At 47.2% G+C, this 20,609-nt stretch overlaps 1 protein-coding gene across 4 annotated transcripts in view; it reads right to left on the bottom strand.

The window, feature by feature from the left end:
* The window catches only part of GSTCD (glutathione S-transferase C-terminal domain containing), a 49,235-nt gene that overhangs the window by 9,019 nt on the left and 19,607 nt on the right, over nucleotides 1–20,609 (bottom strand). For 2 of the 4 annotated variants that reach the window (XM_032956441.2, XM_076067774.1), the window contains exons 6-13: nucleotides 20,251–20,445; nucleotides 18,790–19,110; nucleotides 17,385–17,478; nucleotides 5,665–5,780; nucleotides 3,844–3,888; nucleotides 3,051–3,179; nucleotides 1,153–1,358; nucleotides 475–505 (exon numbers count right to left, since the gene is read on the bottom strand). In XM_032956441.2, the coding sequence (XP_032812332.2) occupies nucleotides 475–505; nucleotides 1,153–1,358; nucleotides 3,051–3,179; nucleotides 3,844–3,888; nucleotides 5,665–5,780; nucleotides 17,385–17,478; nucleotides 18,790–19,110; nucleotides 20,251–20,445 (1,137 nt within the window). The remainder of the gene's footprint in view (nucleotides 1–474; nucleotides 506–1,152; nucleotides 1,359–3,050; nucleotides 3,180–3,843; nucleotides 3,889–5,664; nucleotides 5,781–17,384; nucleotides 17,479–18,789; nucleotides 19,111–20,250; nucleotides 20,446–20,609) is intronic. The other 2 variants (XM_076067773.1, XM_076067775.1) reach the window with 2 other exon arrangements.

Below are 20,609 nucleotides of genomic sequence, written 5' to 3' on the forward strand. Positions count from 1 at the left end.
ATGACCCTTAAAACAGAACCCACGAAAGCTCTGGGTACGGGAGAGTGGTGGCAATCGTGGTTCATTCAGTGCACGAGGAAATCCAGCGACCTGAGTTGAATTCCCAGCGTCGGCTAACATCAGTGATGATCGATATTTGAACCGGGCCTGGGCCCACCGACCTGGGCATCCCGCACTGACCAGCTTGGTCAAGTATAATTTAACAACCCTCACAACCCCCGTCAAGAATACGGCGCAGAGAGGGAGAGGTCTACATCCAGTGGCAGACCAACAAAGGGATGAAAATCATATATCATTTCAACTACACGTTGTTAAAGGTTTGTAAATAACTCAGGACGTGCAGTTTACATGCTTCCCTGCAAATGTAACGGTGTTGCGTTACGCGATGAGAGGTACACAGTGAAGACGTTGTAGAAAGTGGGAATTCCTTGCATGGGAATGCAGTCCTACCAAGTCGTGTAAAGTCACACTTACCCGATAGGATAACACCTCCTGAAACATCTGGCTGAAAGGGTCATAAATCACAGCACAAAAGAAAAATCAGACTTCAGCCACATGTGGTGATGTAATTCACACTCGGGAACATTTAGCTCATGGCGTGGAGGTTAACACAGATTACACTGAAGAGAGACGAGGCACGTGGTTTGTCAACACAACTGTACATTTGACTGAAGAAATAATAATTTTGAGGTTGGTGTCGTAATTTATTTGGATAATCTAAGTAACTATATATCACCCTCAGTATGCAAACTTAATCTTATCATTCGTGTGCTATAAACACATTGAGAAAAGTACAAATCAGCCTAACCTGCAAAATAACCTATAAATAAATGTATACTGTATTACACATTCCAATTATAATAGGCTGGGTCCACGCAGGGGAGGCTTCAGCCTGGCTAAGACAATTGACACTGATGTTAGCCGTGGCCGGGAATCAAACCGAGCCCCACCGTAGGCTCCAGCCTGCCAGGCACAGCACAACAGCCACCATTCGCCACTAAGTCACGGCGACGTCGCCACAGTGCCTGCGCCAGGCTAGGTGCACTTTGAGGCAACTCCACGTGAAGTATGGAAGGCTTTGTGGCAGGAGGTCATGGGACAGACAGACCCAGGTGTTCCGAGTTAACCGACCGAGATGACCGGCGGATGCACCTCCTGTGCTCCCCGGCGTGCGCACGGGAGCGCACGCACAGGCACCGCCGCTCGCACGCGGGCGTCGCTCGCCTCTTGGGGAAGGACACCTTGTCCGTGTTCTGGATGAAGCCGTAGCAGCAGGGGCTGACGACGAAGGCAGCACGCGCCCGCACGCACCGCTCCAGCACCATGTCCGTGGCCACCCCGCACGCGTGCAGCGCGACCTGCCGCGGCACGCGCACCGTGCAGCAGGGACGGAGCGGTGATGCGGCCGTGCGACAAATTCATTTGATCGTGGCAATGCAGCAGTTCCCAAAAGTGAACAATAATAATTAATCACAGTTTACATATGAACCTTGTGGTGGGACCCCAGGGTCCCATAAGCCCCCGGCTCTCGCGTAAATATTATAAACATTATATATAATGTAAACATTATATATAATGTAAACATAATGTAAACATTATATATAATGTAAACATTATATATAATGTAAACATTATATATAATGTAACAAAAACTTTGCTCTTTTTCACCAATGGGTTTGAAGGATGGTGGCAAGTGTTGTCTTGTTAATCTATGCCTTTAAAACTGCAAACTACTTACCTGTAGTACCTCTATTTAAATACGCTGTCAAAAAATTATTTAAACCCCTCTGTCAATCATCGTGTTTCTCAGTGTGGATTTGTGAACACGCTTTGTAAACAGTGCATAAAATAGTACGCGTTTTCAATGCGCTGTTCATATTGTAACAAGCGTTTATACCAATGTTACTCTACAGAGTAGTGCGTCGCCGCTCCTCTTATCCGCATTGATACGAGCGGTATGTGGGGACTATGGCTTAACCGCAAAAAAAACCTATCTGCACAGATGCATACGGACAAGAGAAGTATTATAATACTCCTGTTTGATATGATTAACGGTGCAACGCATCTCATATGTTAAATATCTGCAGGTAATAGGATTGTCATCGATTTATCCTGGCTGCAGACATTGGTAGGTCACAAATAATGATGACGATAAGAGAGCAGTTTCACTGTATTATGCATACCGTGATGACAAATAAATGACTTGAGTCGTGTAGTCAGTTTGAGCAGCTTTGGATAAGACTTTTTATGATCCTGCCCACACCCGAGCATGGAGTGCATTCGCTTGTTCAGCTCTTGTGCGCATTCGTCCCCGCCGCTGCGCTTGGACACGAGAACAGAGCGATCCGCGCCAGGCGAGTCGCGGCGTTTGTGTTCGCGGTGGGACGGAGTCGCCAACAATAAATGAGTTAATTGCGATTTTGACTTCCGTTTATTCGGGGCCCCGGGGTCCCGCCATAAGGTTCATATCAAGGAAAGCAACACTGAGCCTCAAGACCAGTGGTTTGATTTCTTTAAGGGGGGGTGGGGGAATGGGCTATGGCATGGATACAGCGCAGGATAGATTTTTACGTGTGCGGTGGGAATGTAATCGCCACGTTGTGCCGATAAAACACGAACACTCATCGTGATACAGGCACCTTTCTAACACGGCGCTCACTAGAGGTGTGCACATGTGACCGTTCTGTAGAGTGGCCTTCGTTAAGTTTTTGGGGCGAGGGAAAGGGGATCACGGGGAGCCAGTGGTCTTGGATATTGTTTCTTAAATCCTCCCACCCAGCAGCATGGATGTCGACACCACAGTTTGTCGACTGGCAAAACGTGGTTACACTCACCTCTTCCAAGATATCTGGCTACCGTGGAAGAGAAGGCCAAATACCCTCGAGAGGGATTCTCTCGAAATCTCCCAAGTGGAGGCCCTTCTGCCAGCAGTGGCGTGAGAAATTACTGCACCTCTACATTTTTAGACCGATGTCACACTTGTACACACCGTTAAACTTGCAAAAAAACGAATGGATGTAGACCAGTTTTGTCTCTTGTGTGAGGCTCACCCCGATGTCAAAGGCCCCCTGGTAGTAGTCGAGATTGCACTGGTAGAGCGACACGTTGCTGAGGCCCAGGCCCCGGCAGCGAGACTGGGCCCTCTCCAGTGACTGCTCCTTATTCTCCACCAGCACAACCTGTACGTACGTGAGCATGTTGGACTTCTTTCGCACCGTATGTAGCCAAGCGTGCTAATCGGAGGTGCGGTGTATGTATGCTGAACTTCTTTCTCACCTTATGCAGCCAACTACTCAGAGGTGCGAGGGAAGGACAACAAACTAAACACAAAGCTGTTTTAAACAAATGAGTTTTCAATCTAGATTTAAAAGTGCGTTTAAACAAGTATAGACAGTATATACATTTTTTCTAACAGTGAGACTTTGTTGTAAGTTAAATTTAATATTTTGGTTTAAAGTTAATATTCAGTTTGAGTAATATGTTTGTTTCTGTAATGTTTATTTTTGCAAGCTTTGTTCTTGTTTTTCACAGTTTGTGCAAATTGTTGACATTTCTCTTTTGAATCGTTTAAGTTTACTCCAAGTTTCAATTGCAAAGCAAACCTACTGTCTCAAAAGTCTCTTGCTTTGTAATAACAATAATCATGTCATTTATCTCGGAAAGCCTCACCAAGTCTCAATAACTCTTTTTTTTTCATGCGGATCCGACATCGGAATGTTTTTGACTAATTCCGTTTTAAGGAGTGTTTTGTAAAACAGAGGCAAGAGGACTAAGCACATGATCATAGTAAACAGGAAAAAAAAAACTTGAGTGAAACACCATACGCGCAACGACGTGGCTTACTTGGCACTGGGGCAGCAGGTAGGCCAGCACGATCCCAAGGTGGCCCTGTGAAGCCACGCACAGTGGCGGTAAAACAAGAAAATGCGCGACGACACTGAGCTCGGATTAGGGGAGAGGCTTGAAGAGGTTCTTATGAATGTCTTGTCCAGGTACGAAAAAGGTGCATTCAGTTAATCTCACAATGCAGTCCACTCTCCGCGCGGTTTATCCAATTTGCGGATGAACGGCGCACCTGAGATGTTGATGTAGCTTAATAACTCGTGGATTTACCCTTTAGCCTAAATTAATCATCTAAAAATAGTTATACATTGTTATCCTTGGAAATGTTTATTACAAATGTAGTGACATATAATGGGTCACTAATGGCACCTTGCGCCATCTACCGACAAAGAGAGGAATTGCGTGTGTAGTAGCCCTCTCTGCCAGCAGAGTACACGATGTCATGGAAGAGGTCCCTAGGGGAGCATGGTTCTGGTGACTGGCAGAGAGGGGGCATCTGAGGACGTAGCAGCCCGGTTGGCTGTCAAGGACACGTGAAAGGACAGGGTAAGGATGTGGGCCAAAGGTGATAGAAGGGACACGTGGTGTATGGCCCAAAATATTCTGGGAAGTTCCAGAAGGAGGCGTGGCCGAGGGCGGAGCCAGGCCACGCTGGGGGGCATAAAAGGGAGGTCCCGGGGTCCCATCGGGGCTGTCTGCTGGAATAGAACCGCAGTGCTGCGTCTTCTCCTCCGTCTCTGGTCTTCGTGCTCGGCATCGTGGGTCAGGCAGTGTGCCGACTGACCTGACCCGTTTATATAGTTACCCCGTGGTGGTTACCGGTTATGTAGTTATCCCGTTGTAGTTACTGGTTATATAGTTACCCTGTTGTAGTCGTAGAATAAACGTGTTGCCTCCTGAATGTGTATGTCTCTCAAGTGATCCCACCACACAAGTAACATGCTGAAACCGAACAAATACAGGTATGTGCTCCGGCTAAGCCGAAATCCATGTGTTGTATATCTTGGTAACAGTGGGTGGAGTTTGATTAATGTTCATTGACGTGGCTCTGCTGTCCACTTAGTGGGCCGAGTCTTCTGCGCGGGAGCAGGAAAGTGTTCACTTATCCACAATTTTGAATTATCCGCGGCCATCCTCCCCATCATTAGCACAGATAATTATCGAGAGTCTACTGGGTATGGTTCAGCTGTGACGAAATGGGCAATGTCTCAATTGCGATTTAAACTATGCGCGACGATGCTGATGGTAATCATTTAACAACCGGGCTCTAAAAACTGCTTGAATTTTACGCCTCATTTGTTGGGCTGCAGGTGGCTGCATGTGGCATGCAGATCCCAATGGCGGGATGAATCGGAGCATCTTGCCTACAGGGTTAATAAAATTAGTCGCATTTTGTGGGAGGCCAAGAGTGATTGTCCCAAACATTAACTAGCCCCTGCCATTGGAATATGAAATTTCCATCACTGGCTCGGCAATGGAGATGAGTACTATGTCATTCTTTATTTGAGTATGGCAACTTGGAACTTTTTCAAATAAGTAGTGTCTGATTTGTTGATGTTACGTGTGCACCTCCAGTCGCTCCACCTGCTGTGGAGCTTCCTCAGGAATAGAATTTGGTTCAGTTCCTGAAGAAGCTTCCAACACGATGAATGAAACATCAGACGTCATACTGAACAATTCACGGCACTGCCCGAAAACACATCAGAGAGCGAAGTTATATGTTGTTGTTATAATAAGTAATAATTATGTATTAGTAATCAATGTAACTAACACTGAATAACATAATTCCATTCAGTGGCCTCCTCGGGGCTCCCGGCTCACCCCTCCGCTGCAGAAGTCGACGATGACGTGCGACGGCTGGGCCAGGGAGCGAACGCAGCCCACGAGGTTCTCCAGCTGCTGCCGTTTCCGCAGGGCCCTCGCCTCGGACAGCTGTCCTGCTCGCCGCACCGCGCCAGAACCAACACAGGCAGGCAGCCTCAGCACAGAAGGCCTCAACACAGGCAGCCTCAACACAGCCTTAACGCACAAGGCCTCAACGTGATCTCAACAAACACAGCCGCATAGCCACGACACGTGCAGTCGCACCGCGTCACAGCCTACAGGCTCGACACAGTGCCTCGACATACAAAGCCTCAATATGTACAACCTGAACACACAATCACAGTACGCGCAGCCTCAACATTCAACACGAGATGGTACAAGTAGGACAACCAAGACTAGGCAATTCACGTGACAATTTACAGAATCGCTGTGGGGCGATTGATTCATTGCATGCGCAGCTTTCCACTATGGCCACTGCGTTGATTGCACTCCACCCCCTGGTCGAGATGCCAAGTCACCTCTGGCTCTGCGAGCCGGTCTCTCACTCTCTTGGCAAATGCATTCATGAGCACATGAGACAAGGTACGTTTCTAAGCAGCATGACATCTGACATATGTACTGCATTGAACAAATACGGTCACTGGATCGCTGCACTTTCAGATGCGGTTCTGCGGTCGCCTGGAATGCTCTTCCTTCCGATATTTGGAAGCCAATGGAGCTATGCAACTTTAAATCATCTAGATTGAAAACTCATTTCTTTACAACTGATTTTTGTGTTTAGTTTGTTGTCCTTCCCCCGCACCTCCGATTAGCACGGTTGGCTACGTACGGTGTGAAAGAAGTTCAACATGCATACATACATTGGTTTATCCATTGTAATATAAACAATTTGTTCTGCAGCTTTGAATTTGTTTTAGTCTTCAACAGATTACTCAGTATCAGTGACTACCTTATATGCTCCATTGATATATCGTGATTTTCCTTTGGTCAGATTCAAACAGTTGCAATCTTCAACACGAAGTAACGTGCAGTAATGTAAACATTCAATTAATGTAGAAATGTGATTCAAGTGTAAGATTTAGAACATAAAAATGTTATGTTATAAAGCAACACCTGATCACACCAATTAACTGCACTTTTGATGTTCAAGTGGTATGAATACATGCGACATGTGAAAAAGGCAAAACAAAGTTAACGCTTACGAGATAAAAAAAAAACAGTTGCAGAATAAAAATCACCAATGATAATCAGAAAATCCCAAAAGCAGTCAAAGGCGTACCAGACGAGGAAGATAGATCCTGCATTACCAGTAGGCTTTGCAATGCCTTCCCACGTGCGTTTGTCCCTACATGTATTGTATTAGTGACAATAACATTACCTTCCAAGTCACGCAACAAGATGACGTCAAAAGGCATAAAACACGTGACATCGTCGGGAAGCGTGTGACATCATCACCTTCATGGGTAAAGCCTTATCTATTATCGCTGATCGCCAAAGTTTTTAGCATCGCTTTGATCAATTTGGCAAGTTGTCTCTTGCACAACTCGACACAAACATTCAGTTTCTATGTAATTACCCTTGTGAGAGTTACAGAGACGGGCAGCGCCAACGCATTTCAACCTTCGTTGGAAAGCTTTAACGAGAAGGGGATAAAACAGAGGAAGCGTGAACGAAGAGCGAGAGCCGCGTTGGGATCACGACGCACCTCTGTGGCTCAGCGCTGCGAGAGGTTCGCCACGGAAGGGGACGTAATCCAGGCATGAAGCGCTCGCTGGGTGGGGATCAGCCCTGGGATCAGGGACCTCAAGGTCACACACAGGTGTTCGGCTTCAGCGCTCAAGATTAAACGGTGTCACAGTCCAAACCAAAACAGCCGCAATTCAAATGTACTGCTCCCCCCCCCCACCACTCCTCCCCCCCCCACCACTGCTCCCCCCCCACCACTGCTCCTCCCCGCTGCGCCCCCCCCCGCGTCCCGCCCCCCACCACCACATACGCCCATTCCAGTTCCTACCCACACACGCGCTCACACCTTGTCTCTGTGCCACGCTCACAGCTTCCTCTCTCCAACGCTCTTTGCCCCGTAGCCTCCCAACATTGTCATCTCCAGTTCACAAGTTTTCACAACATACTGCCCATGTCGCTCAGCGTGCCACATCCCACCCGCATCCCCTTCATTCCCTTCCGGCCCCTGCACATCCACACCTCAGTTCCGTTCCCCACCTAGCGCCCCCCCCCCCCCTCCCCGTGTTGTCCACCGCACTCCCGATGCCCCAAGCACGAGTGACCCTGCATCGTGTAGGCACGTCTCCCCTCCACTAATCCCCAACAACTGCAACACAACCTTCTACAGAATCCCCAGGGCGGATTTCACACATCGCCCTCCCTGCACCCTGCTCCCCCGGCTCCCCTTCACAACCGTGGGACCTCACAAACAGGCAAGCTGGTCCCTAATGCCTTTGAGCCAGCAATTGAATGACCTTATAGGGCATTGTGTCTTTTGGCATTGCAGTGTCTTGTGTTCTTGCACTGCACTCTTTGGCACTGTGGGCGCCAAACAAAGCTGTAATTAAATTCTCCACGTAAATGACATTAGAACGTGGGAATAAGAGCGAGAATTAGCGTAGAATTGTTGTCACAACGTCTGAAGTTACTCTTAATCCTTAGGGCAAATAACTCTGTGGTACGATTTTTTTAATTCAATCATCTGCAGGGTTAATTCAGCCTATTATCCTTTCAGGGTCAATAAATTGAGTAACACTTTGAAAGAAGTCTACATTGGCTATTAAATAGAAAAAACTGTGCCCTGCCAGAAGAATGTGGAATTTTCACAAAAGGTTTGGCAAGCCTCACCTTCGATTAGCACAGTTGGCTACGTGTGGTGTAAAACAAGTTCTAAATGCGTACGTACATGCATACAAGCCAGCTTCATAAATTCTGAAAGCATAATTTTACTTATTTGCCATTTAAATCAGTTTAAGTTAAGCCAGGGGGGGGGACCACGAAAGGTATTTCATGCAACCGGCCACTGAGCCTTAAATGGAGATGAGCACTGATGCGAGACTCGATTGAGCGAAGACACTTTGACTTCTTAAGCACACTCCAGCACACGCAGCCGGCTAGCAGCAAGACGGATAAGGTGGCCGGGTAACACAAGCGAACCACCAGCGGACAGCGCAAGCAAGGCACGGGTCACGCCGCAGCCGCCGTACACCTCGCCACATCCCTGCTACGGCGGCCGACAAGACGACACGCAGCCACCTCGCTCGGCCCCACGCTCGCTTCAACGCTATCGCTGCCGTCGTGAACGGCAAGGGTAATGACGCAGCCTCGCTCGTGCGTTTCGTGCTTACTGGAAAGCATCGGGGGAACACCTCTGGACGTGACAATAACAAATGGTTAGCGTGGTCGCGGGATGAGGGAGGGTGGCTTTTAAAAAAATAAATTAAAGAAAGAGAAATGGAGAAGCCCTCGAGAATTCACTTGAAGCCGCTGACCGCATGGACAAGACACGAGAGAGCCATCTCTCTCAAGTGCACCTATGGGGGATTCTCTGGACGACGAGGGAGGGGGGGGGGAGAAAACCCCACGAGTGCACACACAAACGGCCAAATGAGTGAAAGTCGGACGGACAGCTGTCTCTTGTGCTGGATTACACCACAGAACTGGAGCCAGAGATAATCCGAACAGGATTTACCTGTCACAGGCCCCAGCCCCCGGCAGGTCAGGAGGCAAGGTGACGAGTCGCCTCTGGAGCCCCTCACCTCCACCCGTCCATGATCTCATGTCCAGGCAAAGAAGAGGGCCCTCATTGTGAAACCCATGAATGTGAGAGAGCGGTCAGTGGGACCACACTGCGAGATGATGCATAGCCATTACATAAATACGATACATAATCTGCTATCGCATACTCGCAGCCAAATCCACATTTTTGACATTCAACTAATGCCGTGGTCTGGTTTTTGTAGGAACCTTAGATAGAAAAAGGAAAATAATACTGTATTGTGGTAGTTTTCCTATCATTCATTGCAAGCTAAACCATACCTTTATCGTTTTAAAGTGTCTACAGATCACGAGGTGGCTAGGTGACTCAGCACTCAAGAGCGTTGAGCCGGTACCTCCAAGACCTGGGTTCACATCCAGGCCATGAGTTGATGGTCTCAATTAAGTCACCAATTACTTCCACAAAACAACTGCCAGAACATTAAAATCTGGTTTTGCATGAAATTTGGAGGATAACAATCTCTTCTGTAGCCATTCTCTAACTTATAGGCCCATTGCTGTGAGATAGCCAAACTGCTTCTTCATCCCAAGCCATGATGCCAACAGCACAATTTGTTTTAAGTAAAGCAACCACAGATCATAACAGCACTGTGTTTGCAAGAAATACACAACACACACAAAGTGAAGAGTCTACCGACGACAATGACACCCCCTGGAATACGTGTCACCGCATGCATCTCTACTAAGCCACAGGCTGACATTGACAAACCGTGATGAGTTTTGCCTCCGGTTATCTTCTGGGTTATCCAAACACGCAGCTCAGAGCTCCACACATTTCTAAGCAGCCTGGGCGAGCGAGCCACGTCACGTGTGTGCCAGCCAGCCCGCCTGGCTAACCGACCGGCTACGGCAGCAGCCGAGATCCACGTCGTATTTTTCGATGAACGTGGGAGTTACGATCCATCGTGGCACGGCGAGAGGCGGGGGGAGGGCCCCGTCAGCCGCCCCGTTGCAAGCGGCGTGCACTATCTCCGGGGAACAGCCGAGAAGTGGGCAAGAGCAATCAACGTGCGGCGGTGGGAAAAAATAAATCGATACGAGTTTAATAACCGCACAAAAGGAACACAGCGAGAGTCCCGGGACTCGGCCGAATGGTAACGAAAGCAACAGCGCAGCAGCAACTGCGCGATCCGCCGTTCACCTATCCGCTACCGAGAATGTGTCAAGACTGATGAGCGCGTGCCGCTGGGGTGCCAGATCGCAGCGGAGTTTGGCAGGAACCCAGAGGGACTTCCAATGAGGGGGCTGCGTGGCTCCTGGTACAGCCGTACACCGAACCTGACACGTGGTAACATTTCATCCGGAGTGTTTACCAAGCGCGGGCCTGAACCAACGGAGTCTTTAAAACAAAACAAAAATCCAAAAGGGTTGCAATTTCATTCACCGGCTACGTTTCCATCCAGATATAATTGCACACGTACCGCCATTTCGTAAATCCACTGCTGGAGGATGACCTCACCATGCTGTGCTAGTGATAGGGGTTTGTTTGACCACAATAAAAAAATTATAAACGTTACGATGTTTTTTTTATTTATGCAGAAATTGATTTCCTTTAAGCGTGCTGCATTTGCTAATCAAACTTCCAAAGTATGCTAAGGTCCGGCACGCATATTGGAGATTTGCACTGCAGCAGAATGTATAACGCTTTTTGCATATTCAGATACATTAATCTGATACACACTGCCAACTCAAACAGAACCCACTGTGTTGTTGTCTTTACAATTTCTTCTGCGGGAGATTTGTCTGGATTTGGATATTCCTGCGATGTATTTGGTAGCATTAATCGACCTGCACTAATCAACGTGGTGAAGTATGGTCAAAACAACCCCGAGACAGGTATTGAACACAGAGGCCTTCACCCAGCAGTATATTGACCAAAGGCTGAAATCTTTTATGATTTTATTTGTGCTGCCAAGGCTTCACACATCAGTGAAATTTAATTCAGAATGCCACTTAAAATTATACCTGCATAGACCACGGTGTTTTAAATTGCATTAACAATTAGCAGTTTGCTAAGTGTAAAATATCAAGTTCAGAAAGTGAGGAATTGATTTGATCAGTCGTGGGTGCCTGTGGCAAATATTGGGGCTGTGAGTGTGGTGCAAAAATTTGGCCAATCTTCACAAGAAATGCCATCGCAGCCACATAACCCAAAGGCAGCAAAGACATGAAAAATAACCCACAGAGGTAGCGAGCTTCTCAGTCGTTTCTTGAGACACCGGTGTGATTTAATATTTGATGTATTCCATGGGCAGACATCTGTGATCTGTGTCTGGAAAACGCATCAGGCTCTCAAAGGGAACCCAATCTGCTGGGAATGGCACGTGAGGTTTCTCCCCGGATGTGAATTTTCTCATCGCGTCCTCCACGCCGTATGCATCCCATGGAGATCGAATGAAAGCCCATTTAAAATGGGCACTTAAGAGCACCACGTCTGGAATAACAAAGAGTATTCATGCACTTGAGTGGGATTCTGGTGCGGTGTAACGGGGAGTACCCTGGACTTGGAATCCAGAGACAGCGCGCTCGATCTCCTGACACAGCAAAACAATTGGCAAGTTTCTTAAATCCCTCCTGCCTTTGTCCAGCTATTGAGTATAAATGAGTACGGCACGGTCAGACGATCGGCAGCTCCCGTTTGGTGGAGTAAAGTGTTTGTATTCCCACCTCATCCAGGATGTCTGGTCTGCGCAGAAAGAGTAGGCCAAAATACCCTCCATAGGAGGGACTCTCCAGAGCTCTCTCGAGTGGAGGCCCTTCTGCCAGAAGTGGCGTCACAAATTGCAGGGCTGCAGTGTGCTGTTCGTCAAAGTGAATTCACAACTACACACTCTGGCATGCACACAATCTGATGATTTCTATCCACTGCTTATAATTGGATCGTATATTATACAAAAACGTCAGTATTCATTATTGGTGTGTTTAAGTATATAGTGCAAGGCCCTTGAACTGAACTGTAGTAATTTCAACTTGGGGCTCCTATAATTTAAAAGTTAAGTAAGACCGTTGGGGAAAGCAGTGACAGCTCAACTGAGCAACTGCCCGGCACACGTTCCGACTATTCATCATCCAGGGACGCTTCTTGCTGTCACGATGAGGAGTGACTATAAATTATTGGCTGTCAACTTCAAAGTCACAAAAAACGAAAGTCCAAAAACAAAGAGAATGCTTTCAGGCCATGGCTCCAGCGTTTTAAAGTACAACAGGATCTGTCGCTCCGAGTAGATTTCTGTTAACAAGCACGAGTCACGGCCTTTGAAGCGTAACGACACTATCGTGGGTATATCATGTGATTTCGCACCACTGTCTGGATAATAGAGGACATTACAACGGCTTTCGAGCCCAATTATTCACCTATGATACTAGTAATTTACACTTATAAGATGCCATTTACAAAAGTCTATACAGAATAAATTCCGAAATCACAAAGATGTAGGGATGTGTACATGAAAAATATGGGCGAATTAATTTATAGACCAATATCGATTCCTAAGCTCAATAAGATACAATCTTTGAACCGCGTAAGATGGTTTTCTGTTCGTATGTTGTATGTAATGAGTTCGCATTACCCGCTTTCCAGCCAACAGACGCAGCCACTACATTTACCACAGTTAAAGAGGGACATTTTTCTAGAATCCAATCGTGGAAATTCAATGCTGTACGAGGGGGGTGAACCATTACACTCCTGATGAAAATGCCAAGTAATTTTTTTTAAAGTGTAACATCTCATTTTCGCTGATGGTCATCAACAAAACTGCTGCAATGCACAGACAGTAAATATAGCTTGTCGAGAGAAAATTACTTTCCTTGAACGGTATTTCAAATGGAAAGTGTGACACGGTAGAATTCCTGAGCACTGCTCTTCATCACACTGGCCAGAAAGGCAGCCAAGTGATGGGCTGTGTAAGCAACGGAGACCCCAAAGAAACAAAACAATTTGGATCTTAGGCACTGGGCCATGACAATCTTAAGCCAGTTCAAATTCTTCCACTGCGGTGCACAACGCTTCGAGATGCAAGGTCGGCTCATTCGGGGGCCCCGACTCTGCCTCTGTACCAGCGCGGCAGGACAAACTGCGACCTCCAGACGGACGTTAAGCATCCCTGAGCCTTCACAAGGAGGCAACGTTTAACGGTCATGTCCCATAAAAAGTATATACAGTACATTGATTTAAAAAAAACGTTACAGAGCTCGCTGATGCATTTTCAGGTTGCTAGGAGCTTCTTCAACTGAGTTCCTGAAGAAGCTCCCAGCACGTGGAACGGAATGTCGGACGCTGTGGCAAACAGCGCGTGGTGCGACCAGAAAACAGCACATCAGAGGGCTGCTAAACAGCACAGCCACAAAAACCTACGCGGTGCGTTAGTACAGACATGACGTCATTGTAAAGCACACGATCGCGTGCTGCTTAATTGAGCCTCCTCTGTCAAATGCGTCATAAAATGAACAGTGATTTTATGTAAACGCACTTACACGTAAACAGAGCCATACGTTACAATTATATAAATTATAACAAGTTAATCATGACAAGTTGCTGGTTACAAACCAATAGAACATACATGCCATGGCAATAAAATAAACCACAAACATCGCACACGGTCACTTTTGTTCACTCAAACCTGCCGCTCTCATTATCGTCGCCGTTTATGAACATGCCCCGCTAGCCAAGTGACATTTCACAGAATGAAAAATCTGTTCAAAGTGAAGGAAGATTATAAAAAAAGTGTGGAGGTGTTCTCCCGCATTCTGCCATTCATTAATTTTAACAGCCAAGGAGCAACACTCAGTTTGCACTCTGCAAATTTTAAAATTGCAGAGTGCAAACTTGTGAATATGTTCCACTGCTTAGAAGAAAGGAACGTCTTCACTCACTCCCATGTCATTTGATAACGAGCGCGCACACAATTTGTAGTTGCGCTGCTCTGTGAAAATCTGCTCGACGAGCACTGAAAGTGACGCAGGGGTGGAATGTTCCATTTTGTTTCTCCCAAGTCCAGGCAATAAGTCTTGCGCCGATGCCTTTTGTTAGACTCGTTGGATTAAATGCGACCAAGACCAAAAAAAAGCCGCTGTGCTTTGAATCTGGCCTCGGGGTTGGATGAAAAGGGCACTGCGGACGGCTTCTTTGAGGCCGTGTTTCCAAACACAGCAATCATTTGCAAGCCCTCGTTGTGTCACAAACCCCAGTCACCGAGTTGCCAGCAGCGATGGCCACCCGGCCAAACAATGGAATCTCTCGCTGCCGGCAGCACGTCTCAGGTCTCGTCACTCCGACGCCTCGACTCCTCTTACCGAGCGAACCAACTTTTACGAGCAATAACACATTCAATACCTCTTTGGGCGCCGACGAGTAATAGAGCCAAATGTAATACCCCGACACCTTTGACCTGCCTATGACCTCTAAACAAAACGGACAATTTTGTAAGACATTTTAACTAGCGTCTGCCAAGCATATGGAACATTATACTCGCAGTCGCCCTAGACGGGCACGCTGGCACATTAATGAAGAGTGGGCGGACACGGCGTGCCTTCGCTAAGCACCCGACTTTCGCCACCCGAGCTCACTGCTCATCTGTTCTCATTCACGGAGCTGAGGCCCCCGAGGACGGCATGGCAGAGAAGTCTGGGGGGTGACACGTTAAGACACTGGGCAAGCGGCAAGTAAAGCGGCGGGCACTCGAGTCCCACGCACTGGCACCAGCTAGGACCACAGGCACGGGGCTACCTCGCCCCGATTGTTGGCCAAGTAGCGCTGCTGCTGAGTGACGTTCGAAGCAGGCCCGATAAAAGTGTTAGCGCCTCTGTTCAGACAAGCAGAAATGGCCTTTTTAGGCCCCCAGAGGTGTGGCGTTAGAGCCCATCACACTTGAACAAACAAACTCCTTTTCAGAGCGCAGCGCTGGAGGTATAAGCCAAGGCACGGGTACATATCCAGTTTCAAGTCGTGGTTAATCAACCGAGGAGAGGCAGAGAAAGAGCGGCAGAAAAAAACCCATTTAACGAATGAGCGCTCTTCAGATAAGCTAAATCATGTGCCAATAGCGCAACCTGGGTAAAGCCGAAGCAGCCGGAAGGGAACGGCTGCGGGGAGGGAGGAAGGAAAGGCGATACAGCCGTGGCTGCCACCCGGCCCCTGGGGATGTTTCTCCAATAGCGAGATGTCCTGGCGAGCAACTGTAATCCACGCCCCGAGTCGGCTCAACCACCTGCCATACTCCCAGCCCAGGCTGAGTTTAAATCCCCCTAACAGCGGGTTGCAGGGCTCTACGGGTGGAGCTGGATTAGATGTTGCCCGCCCCAAACTTAGCTGAGACAAAACGTCCCATCGGTCTTCCAGTCGTCCGATTCATCGCCCCTCACAGCCACCGAAATCGTCTACCTCGTCTCCGTCTTGGGTCATCTGCTATCTGGCGGCTAATGTTGTTTTTTGCTGGGGAAATATAATTGATTTCAGTGTTAAAATAAAAACATTTCTCTTGATTTGAATTGATGCCTTTTTAATTAAGTGTATATTTTATAATACTGCAAGAACAGTTACAACAAAATATGCAAGTCAAGCTTAATACTAGGAATTTTTTTTAAAAAATTACAACTTGGAAAAAAAAATTCTCCAAGAGGCGGAAATGAAGATTGACTCGTTAATATTTTCCAAAAAACACAGTTAAGTAGAAACACAACCAAATGAAAATGCCGAATCATTGGGTCGTGTTCAGAGCCACGGGTTTAACAGAGCTTGGAGCCACGGCACGGCCACCTGAAGAAGCGCGCCAGGTGGGAGCAGTGAGATGAGCAATGAGAGAAGCGCACTCCAGCACCAGGAGGCATCTGCGACGCTGCCATCACTCAGCGGTAATTCAGGGGAAAATAAAAATATAAAAATGCCTCTGAGGGACCACCGCAGCGGAGACGACCACTTGGGCAGTTTTATTGTTTTATTATTTTATCATATCTCTTTTTTTTTCTTTTTTTTGCAAACAGTGGTTTCAGTTCATGGAAAGACATCACCACTCGCTAAAGTTGCACTTTTACTTAAAAATTTATTTTGGAGGGTTGAAGTTGTCGGATGAAAGAAAGGCATTTGCAAGACCGCCTGTGAGCTCTTCTGTGAATAGCTATAATAATATCATCATCTATGTATCCATAATTGCTCCACAATGCAGACTTTGTCAGGATGGCCATGCATTGGAATGTTCAAGTCCTCAATAAGAAGGGGGTTTTGCATGCGAGAAAAACAAACTGGGGTGCCTGGAGAACACCCGTGGCATTGGGAGGAATAGTGCTCCAAGGTCCGCAGAGATGGGTTCACAAACCCACCAGCTGTGTTGCTATCTCGCAGCTCAGTAAATTTGGGAGCTTCGCAAATCTGTGTAAGCCCACTGAAAATCGCTTCAAAAGTGCTGAACCACACCACATCCCTCCTATTGTCCCTTTTCCCTGGTTTCTGACCAACTTGCTCAATTAAAAAATATTTTTAATCATATCTATTACAAGATCAATGGTGTTGTTTGTTGCAGGCTGCTTCACATGTTGGGTTCTGGGCCTTTGCTCAGCAACCAAGATAAAAAAAAGAATTAAGTATTGTGTGAAATTAGGCGTCACACCTTCTTAAACAGCAATACAAATAATAAATCAAACAATTATCTCACACTATCTAAAAAAAACACAAATGGGCTAGAGCAGAATACTTCACTCGAGAGGACTGCAACAGAAGAGTTAAACTGATGAGAGCTGAAACCAAGCGGAGAGGAGGGGAGGGCCAGGGTAGAGGCGATGAGCAAAGGAACGATGACTCCTACGTGCACATGTCGGAGATGAGTTATACCACAGCTGCAATTGCCATGGAACAATGGAGTCAAAAAGCAGAGGTCTCCATCGGTCAATGGAGGGGGAATGGAGGGGGAATGGATGGTGGTGGTGGCGATGACAATCGGTACCTTCTTCAGGGTTCACAGCCGCGGGATAGTCACCCCACGGAAGAGTGATTTGACAGCAAGGGTGGGGGTCCAGACATGCTTCGATGCCCGCCTCCTGATGGAACGGAGAATCAAAATACAAGCAACGGTCAGCCAGTGGCTTGTGACGTGTCACAAAGTCACCGCCATTGTGTTTTTACACAATTGTATTATTTAGATTTTACACAATTGTATTATTATATTTTTATTTTACACAATTGTATTAGTTTAACCCGTAAGCTTTCCCGACCAATATTATTCATAATAAAGGTTTTTGGGTTAGATCGCGTTATTTATAAATGTGTCGTAACCCTCCACCACCCGACACGGCCAATCAGAAAAAAAAGTGTCACGTTGACAAAAGACAATTAGTTCACTACTTTAGCTGTTGAAAAGTGAATCCACAACATTTACAGTTTGAATACGACGTTTCGCTGGTAATTACATCCAGCATCATCGGGCAATTCGCCACAATTGTATTATTAATATTTTACACAATTGTATTATTTAGATTTTACACAATTGTATTATTATATTTTTATTTTACACAATTGTATTGGTTTAACCCGTAAGCTTTCCCGACCAATATTATTCATAATAAAGGTTTTTGGGTTAGATCGCGTTATTTATAAATGTGTCGTAACCCTCCACCACCCGACACGGCCAATCAGAAAAAAAAGTGTCACGTTGACAAAAGACAATTAGTTCACTACTTTAGCTGTTGAAAAGTGAATCCACAACATTTACAGTTTGAATACGACGTTTCGCTGGTAATTACATCCAGCATCATCGGGCAATTCGCCACAATTGTATTATTAATATTTTACACAATTGTATTATTAATATTTTACACAATTGTATTATTTATATTTGGCTGCATGAAGGAAAGGGGAGCGGCGGCGTGGTGGTTCGCACGCTGCGCTATGAACCCGGCGACTTGAGTTTTTGACTCCCGGACCTGGCTAACGTCAGTGGTGAGTGATATCTAAACCGGTCCTGGGCCTCCCCTCCCCCTCTTCCCTTCACCAATTCACACTGACCAGCGTGGTAAAATATAATCAAACAACCCTCATGACTGACACATCATGGCTTTTATCCAGCAGTGAACTGTCAAAGGGCCAGACATTAAACAAAACACCGAGGATACAGCGCAGGTCGCTGGGCAGGAGGGTGATTATATAGAAACCATGAGTTCAAACCATGTTCGGGGTCAACAAAGTCATCATCATCGTCCCTTATAAAGTCAATAACATGCGTACCACCGGAGAGCCTTTTGCATGGGAAATTTCGACCACTGGCTGAGGATCGCCAACAGAAACCCGCACGTAGACGCACCCCACCGAGCATTGATTTCACAAAAACTACCAATCTTTAAAAAGTGGAGCACCTTGAGCTTTGCAAGCGTGGGGCGAGGGCCGCCTTTGAAATGCTGCTCGAGACTCGCGGAAGCCGTTCGGCTGTTGTCGGCGGCAACCGGCGGAGCCGCCTTGTCGGAACCCAGGGCCTCAGGGTCGACGGCGCGCGCCGGCCCCGGGCTTGCGGAGGACGGAAGCGGCGTGGCGTGCGTTGGGGGCAGGTCGAGGGGCTGCAGACCGGCCCCCGCGGCCGCCTGCCTAACGGCCGGCACGGCGCTCACGCGGCCGTACCACGCCGTGACGAGCGGCACCGCCAGCAGGACCTCGGCCTGGCCAGAGGAGAGGAGCTGGGCCTGCGCTCGTGACACAGCCACCGACGAGCGTTACGCATCAACAAAGCGCAGCTGCCAACAGCAGCGGTACAATTCAAACACGGCTAAATTGAGATTCGTAATGGATTGTTTTGGGTGAGGTCACCAGCCGACATGGTCAAACAAATTAAACTTTTCACGTGCGCGAGAGTTTAGCGTGCCAATTATTATTCCTTTCACTCACCGGTAGCTTGTAAAAATTATTCTCAAAAACGAACATCAATTAGATGTGACGGTCCATTTAAATATACATCATCAGGACAAGATCCAGGAATCCAGAATTTAAATCTACGAGACTCCTTATAGAAATGTAGCTACTACAGGTACAGTTAATAAAACATTTAAAGACTATAGATTCTGCAAATAAATTGTTATAAACACAGTAAAATCTCTCGAAGGCAGAATCAGTGACGCCAGATTGAGGTTTCCCAGAATAGCTGCTGGAAAAAGGAAAAAAAAAACACTGAGAATAAAGAAAACTCCATGGGGGGATCTTTTTTTGCAAAAGCACTGCACAATTTTTATACAGAAGCCACTGGAGCTATTGCCTTTTTTTAATAATCTACATTGATAGCTAATTTCTTTAAAACTGCTTTTTGTGTTTACTTTGTTGTCCTTCCTTCGCAGGTCCGATAAGCACGGTTGGCTACGTACGGTGCGAATGAAGTTCAACGTACACACATACAATTACATCCAAAAAAGCTAAAGATTACAAGGTTGTGACCATCGGAGCGTGCGTGCTACAAACCGAGGCGCCCCTGGGGCATGCACGGGTTCACCGATTGCATCAGTCGATCACATGACCTGCCCGCGGTAACCTTGCAGTGCCTCAGCTTCAGACTTAAAATGTCTTTGTAAAGTAACGCAAACATTTAAATGATGCGAAATGTATCGTATTTATATATTTAAAAAAAATCAAGGGCCACCTTTGAAATTTAGCGACACTTATTGAAGCCAAAAATGCATCATCAGATAAAGCCACGTAACAAAAAAACAATTAAATAAATTCACATTCCCTGAGCGTCGTCGCCTGCAAAGCAACCGCACAACTGCGCATACTCCCCAGCGATTACGGCAGTTTCCACGCTGGCCAAGCGCCGAGACGGAGAGGGCAGCACTCACCAGGAGGAGGTGCACGCAAGGGAAGAGGACAAGATCCGTGAGGGTGAAATAGAGGCCCTCTGCGAAGACGTGCTCCAGCGCGGGCAGCTGGGCCGTGACCACGCGCCGCACGCTGGGGGCCTCGCGCCCGGGCCCCGCGCCGCTCCCCACGCACGCCAAACGCGCCAGAGCGGCCGCCAGTTCCACCGTGCTCTCCTTGGCGGAAGAAATCCGGTGTGAGCACGTCGTTTGTAAGGAGTGCTATCGCCAATAGCAGCTGGTGATCCGGCAAAATAAGTTAACAGGCCTGGTTCCGGTGATGAGCACCCAAAAGGCTGTTAACTGGTGAAAAAATGTATTGCTTAAACAAATGCTGCATT

Source organism: Petromyzon marinus, chromosome 18 (genome assembly GCF_048934315.1).
Source record: "Petromyzon marinus isolate PM22_M1 ecotype Great Lakes invasive population chromosome 18, UKy_Petmar_22M1.pri1.0, whole genome shotgun sequence".
Lineage (NCBI taxonomy): Eukaryota > Metazoa > Chordata > Hyperoartia > Petromyzontiformes > Petromyzontidae > Petromyzon > Petromyzon marinus.